At 39.6% G+C, this 6,018-nt stretch overlaps 1 protein-coding gene across 1 annotated transcript in view; it reads right to left on the bottom strand.

The window, feature by feature from the left end:
* Positions 1-3,120: 3,120 nt before the first annotated feature.
* LOC134676308 (complex I assembly factor ACAD9, mitochondrial) overlaps positions 3,121-6,018 on the bottom strand; it is a 33,048-nt gene continuing 30,150 nt past the window's right edge. Inside the window, exons 8-10 of the mRNA XM_063534683.1 lie at positions 5,117-5,274; positions 4,144-4,215; positions 3,121-3,358 (exon numbers count right to left, since the gene is read on the bottom strand). Coding sequence (XP_063390753.1) covers positions 3,145-3,358; positions 4,144-4,215; positions 5,117-5,274 — 444 coding nt within the window. The 3' untranslated portion in view covers positions 3,121-3,144. The remainder of the gene's footprint in view (positions 3,359-4,143; positions 4,216-5,116; positions 5,275-6,018) is intronic.

Here is a 6,018-nt window from a genome sequence, read left to right as displayed (position 1 = left end):
TAGCGCTGACCAGACGCCGACGCTCGAAAGACGCCAGATGTGGGGCCCTTATAGAGTAATATAAAAAAATAGAAATAAAGAAAGACTGCATGGTAACTCCATAACATCAGTTTCCTTACCAAAACGCACGTTAAGCCCCCTCCAGACTATGCGCATGAATCGCGGGCGAAGCCGCGAACGCGAAGTGTGGAGTCGATTTCGCTGTCTGCGAAAATCGACTCCACACTCGCGTTCGCGGCTTCGCCCGCGATTCACGCGCATAGTCTGGAGGGGGCTTTACTTCGTCGTCGACATCTCGATATGACTTACAATAAGTTACTGCAAATATGTAACAATTATGAATCTAATACGATCATTTATATTATTCTGCTTTCATAAGTAATAGTTTTTGATTTTTAAAAGGCGTTTTTAATTAAAAGACATGTTAAGATCGCTTACCTTCTTGCAAGTTCTTTCTAATGCTAAAAAACGAATAGTGGAACTATCAGTACCCTTGCTTCTGGTAAGGCATGGTAAGAAAACTGATATTTGATATTTGATGTATGGAGACTATGGAATTACCACTCTTTACTTAGGGGTCGTGCACAAATCACGCGAGGTTCGATGGGGGGAGGGCGGGTCACGAAAACCTCACGATAGATCACGTTGGGGGAGGGGGGTATAAGGAAACCTCACGTGTATTTTTCTACAGTAAACGAAACTAAGAAAAAAAAACCAACCACATGAGTAAATACCTTTTCTCGGTTTCGTTAAACATAAATCTTCACTCTGCACTTCAAAATAGCGAATGTATTTAACGAAAATAGAAAAATAAACAATATTTTCTAAATACAACACTATTTATCTTAAAATTAGGTCGAATGAAAAAAATTCAAAAAAATACACGTGAGGTTGCGTGGGGGGAGGGGGGTAGCCAAAAACCTCACCAAATATCACCCAGGGGGAGAGGGGGTCAAAAAGTAGCCAAAAATACCTCGCGTGATTTGTGCACAACCCCTTACTTATTTTTATCTATGGCTACGTTGACTTTGGGTAGGGTAGATTAGAGGATATTTTTAGATTTCTTAGCGAAAATTTAATCAATTTTTAGGGTCTGAATATTAGTTTGATACATTTTTGAATTAAATATTTAGTTGATGTCATAAAATTTAATATGCACAATTGCAAAATATTTCTATCAGAGAGAAAAACAGTTTAAAAATTCGATTATTCCTTATTAATACAGTGGAAACTGGATAAGTGGAACCTGGGTTAGTGGAAAACCTCTTTAAGTGGACCCAAGTTCTCGGTTCCAGTCCCTTGGCAACGAATTACCTCTTTAAGTGGAATTTTGGGACCTCTATAAGCGGAATCCATTTTTTCGAAAATTTCTTATTTTTACCTCTGTAACTGGAAGCAGCCGTCTCCGAAACCTCTATGAGTGGAATAGCTCGGCGTTATAAAATTTGTATTTTTAATAAACCGTCACAAGGAGGGTAGTTTGTTTCGTTCATTATGGTTCGTGTTTTAACTACGTATTTTGTATGAGATCACACATCGTTCAGTTTTTTTTGCATTAAAGTACAATCGGTATATTGATTTATTTAACCATACTGGTTTCTCGTGCATAAATAAATATTAGGAGTGATTTAGTTTTTGTAATTTTGAAAATTGTATACACTAGGTACTGTGGATTGTTTACAGTATTGCTTTTTTTTAAGTCAGGATTACATACCTATTTTTGTCAATACATACATATCTACATACATATTTAATAAAAGATGATTATTTAAGTCTTGATCATACCATACGTGACCTCTATAAGCGACATTACTAGCATCCACAACCTCTGTTAGCGAGAGCCTCTGTAAGTGAGAAAATGTTTTATTTGAACCTGGTTTAGTGGAAAACTGGATAAATGGAAAACCTGGATAAGCGGGACTAAACAGCCGGTCCCTTGCGATTCCACTTATCCAGTTTCCACTGTACTTAGTTTTGCAATGCACTATAATTGTATAACTAAACCTTAGGTATTTACCTATAGTTTACTTAATTGCATAAATACAATAAATATAAAAATGTTTCCATGTTTTTTTGCTTACCTCTCAATTTATCTATTTTTAACCTTTTGGACGCCAATGACCGATATATCCGCACCGCAGGTTCAACGCCAAAGACCGATTAATCGGTCACAGACCACAGAGCAACATAGACCTACGTGCATATGCATAAAGGTCAATTTAGTTTAGACACTTCGGTGACGTGGCGTCCAAGTGACAGCTTTTGTGTTTGACACAGCGTCTAAAAGGTTAAACCTCCAAAAACGGCCCATCCGCTCGTAAGGCCCCCTTGCACCACTCCACTAACCCGGGATTAAGCGGTTAAACCGTTAACCTAGTGTCAAATTGTACTGGTAACCATGGTAACTCCAAGTTTATCCGGTTAACCCCGGGTTAGTGGAATGATGCAAGTGGGCCTAAGAGGTACCTACCCTATATAATATTTAAAAACAAATTAAAAAATTGGTTAGTCGAGCAAGCGTTCTACGACCATAACGAGTTCTTTAACATTTAGGAACTAAGGTAGATGTAATATATTAAATACAACCTACAGTATGTAGTGAAAATTCATACTTAAATATAATCTTTATACACTGTATAAAATGTGACCTGTACTTTATATCATCATCATCATCATCATCTCACCCACAAGACGTCCACTGCTGAACATAGGCCTCCCCTTGGATCTCCATGATGGGGGGTGAATGCCATAATCGCCACGCTTGGCAGGCGGGTTGGCGTCGCAGTCGAGTACACCGAATTCGAGGGACGCTGCTGCCCGTCCACCGGTGGTCTTGGACGTAGTTTAACCTTTTGACCGCCAGCAATTTTTGATCGAGCGTGCTCGTGTCGCCACAGTTATAAATGTGCTGTAAAAACCAAATCAGATCTTTGTCTTATTTATCAGACTGTGGCGAAATGAGCTGGATATGTAATGTCTTATATATCAGACTCTGGCGGTTAAAGGGTTAAGGACATACCCAGGTCCATATTATAAATATTATGATTATGATTAATAAGGATCCTGACCGAGGTTTTCGACCACATTTTACTATGAAAGGTTAATAAAAAAACTCAAGTAATAATCCATAACATTTATTATATATTACCAAAACACTCTAGTAGTCGCCTTCTCAACCACAGCTGACTTGGTATCAAGGACTCTCTTGCCAAACTGCAGCTTGAAATGGTCTAAATTAATAAATTCCCCGTCGTCTAGTTCTTTTATAAGTTTTCGCACTCGGTCCCTGGATTGTTCGACGAAACACGCGGCCAGTTTCATTTCTAATTCTGCGTTCCGTACTCCAATGCAGTACGATCTGTTGAAGACATATTTGTTATAAAAAATTAAAAATTATAATACAACATAGGTCCATAAATTACGTCATCGATTTTTGAGGATTTTTGACCCCCCATGATTATAGGGGGGGGGGCTATAATGATCCAAAAATCATGCTTCAAATGACCCCATTTCCTCTTACTTCATGCTACCGTCATCCGATGTCCAGACCCCCCCCCCCCTAATTTGAAATGACGTAATTTATGAATAGCCCCATACGCTCTGATTACGCCGGATTAAAAGTGCGGATCCGGAGGTCGCGGATTCAAACCCCGGCTCGTACCAATTTTTCGGAACTTATGTACGAAATATAGGTATTTCAATTTCATTGTTCATACGCCTAAAAAAGGACGGCCCATTGACATTTGACTCAACAATTTTAATATCGTGTAACTACACAGCTAATTGCGACTATTGCGAGCAGGGTAATCGTACCAACGTGATATCGAATATTGGGGTAATTTTTACCGATATGGTATCCCTGCGTTTATGAAGTCATCTATGCCGACTCATATCCCTTACGGGGTAGGCCACATCTATAGGATCCTACCATCTATGGCTACATATATATGGGTACATTTTTAAAAAACTGAGCCCAGAGGGCCTACCGCGAACTACGTTCGACGTGTTGCGTTTCTGTCGCACTTGTAAATTTGTACGTAAGTGTGACAGGGAGGCAACACGTCGAACGTGGTTCGCGGTAAGCCCTCAGAGGGTAAAATCATGTTTTTTAATCATTCTGTATGTTTATAATGGTGACTGTACCTTGAAGCCCTAGCTAGGACGGCAGTCATGACGAGGATCTCTGTCGCAGCCTCCGCCAATCTGTTCAGTTCACTGCAACAAACATTGAGTCTTGAATGTATGAAAAATTAATCACGATTAGATGAATGAGTGAATGTTAAATAGACGAATGAATGGATGAAAGGGTGATAAGTAACCAACAATGGACGGAAAATGAATGAATGATGAAATAGTGAATCTTGAACGGAGGAACGAAAATGACGAATGAATGAATGGATGAATGAATGGATGAATGAATGGATAAATGAATGGATGAATGAATGGATGAATGAATAAATGAATGGATGAATGAATGGATGAATGAATGGATGAATGAATGGATGAATGAATGGATGGATGAATGGATGGATGAATGAATGGATGAATGAATGGATGAATGAATGAGTAATTGAATGAATGAATGAACTCACGTGAACGCCTCTCCAACTTTGTTCCCGTGCCGCGCCATGATAGTTTCACACGCGAACCTCATTCTCAGCACACTGCACTCTAACTGCTCGGCGGCCGGTCGGAGCGACGATTGCATGAGTGATCGGTTATAAAGGAACGAATGGTGAATGGTTGTCTGATGACCGGATAAATGTGGGAATGATAGGTAAATGAATAGATGAAAGAATGGTGAATGGACAATTGAAAGGTTAATGGATAAATGAATGAATGAAGGATTGTTTTGTGAATGAATAACCAATGGAGGAATGAGTATATGATGAATGGGGGAACGTTAATGACGAATGGAAGAATGGATAAACTGAGCTATGAGAGATTGGCATATATGAATGATTGATGAGTGACTGACCGAATAAACTCTGAGAGAATGGCATATGAATGAATGATTGATTAGTGAATGACCGAATGAACTATGAGAGAATGATTGATGAGTGAATGGCCGAATTAACTCTGAGAGTATGGCATATGAATGAATGAATGAACTCACGTGAACGCCTCTCCGACTTTGTTTCCGTGCCGCGCCATGATAGTTTCACACGCGAACCTCATTCTCAGCACACTGTATTCTAATTGCTCGGCGGCAGGTCGGAGCGAAGGATGTAAATGCTCAGCCAAGTAGAGATTCAACTTGGGATCGTCTTTCTCCTATAAAAAGATACGAAATGACAGTAATGGTAACATTCCATTTCTAACCGCAGCTGCACTACCGGTACTGAACGCGTCGCTGTCATTGTCAATTTCCATAGTAAAATGAACAGTAATGCAGCTGTCGTTGGAAATGGACTGTCACCTTTATATTACTGCAGCAGCGGAACTAGTAATAAAATAGTTATTTACGATACAAGTGCGGAAAAGAGGAATTTCGATACGCGTGGCAATAAATTAAAACACGATCGAAGGGAGTGTTTTAAATCGACACTAGTGCGGAAAAGCAGGGTCATATGTACTGTAATAGTTATTTACGATACAAGTGCGGAAAAGAGGAAATTCGAAACGAGTGGCGATAAATTAAAACACGACCGAAGGGAGTGTTTTAAATCGACACGAGTTGCGAATTACCTATTCGCACGTGTATCGTACAACGTTTTACAGTACATATGGCCCTTTAAACTTTTGTCATACGCAAGAAAAGTGCTATTTTACGCACTAGTACGGGAAAATAAGACCATATGTACTGTAAAGAAACTTTTGTTATAATAGCTATGATAATTACCTGGTGGCCTAGCGGTAAGAGCGTGCGACTTTCAATCCGGAGGTCGCGGGTTCAAACCCCGGCTCGTACCAATGAGTCGGAACTTATTGTACGAAATATAATTTGATATTTACCAGTTGCTTTTCGGTGAAGGAAAACGTCGTGACGAAACCGGACTAATCTTAATAAGGCCTGGT

The sequence above is a fragment of the Cydia fagiglandana genome, chromosome 24 (assembly GCF_963556715.1).
Source record: "Cydia fagiglandana chromosome 24, ilCydFagi1.1, whole genome shotgun sequence".
NCBI lineage: Eukaryota > Metazoa > Arthropoda > Insecta > Lepidoptera > Tortricidae > Cydia > Cydia fagiglandana.
The sequence above is the reverse complement of the archived record's forward strand: the minus strand, read 5'-3'. Positions and strand labels throughout refer to the sequence as shown.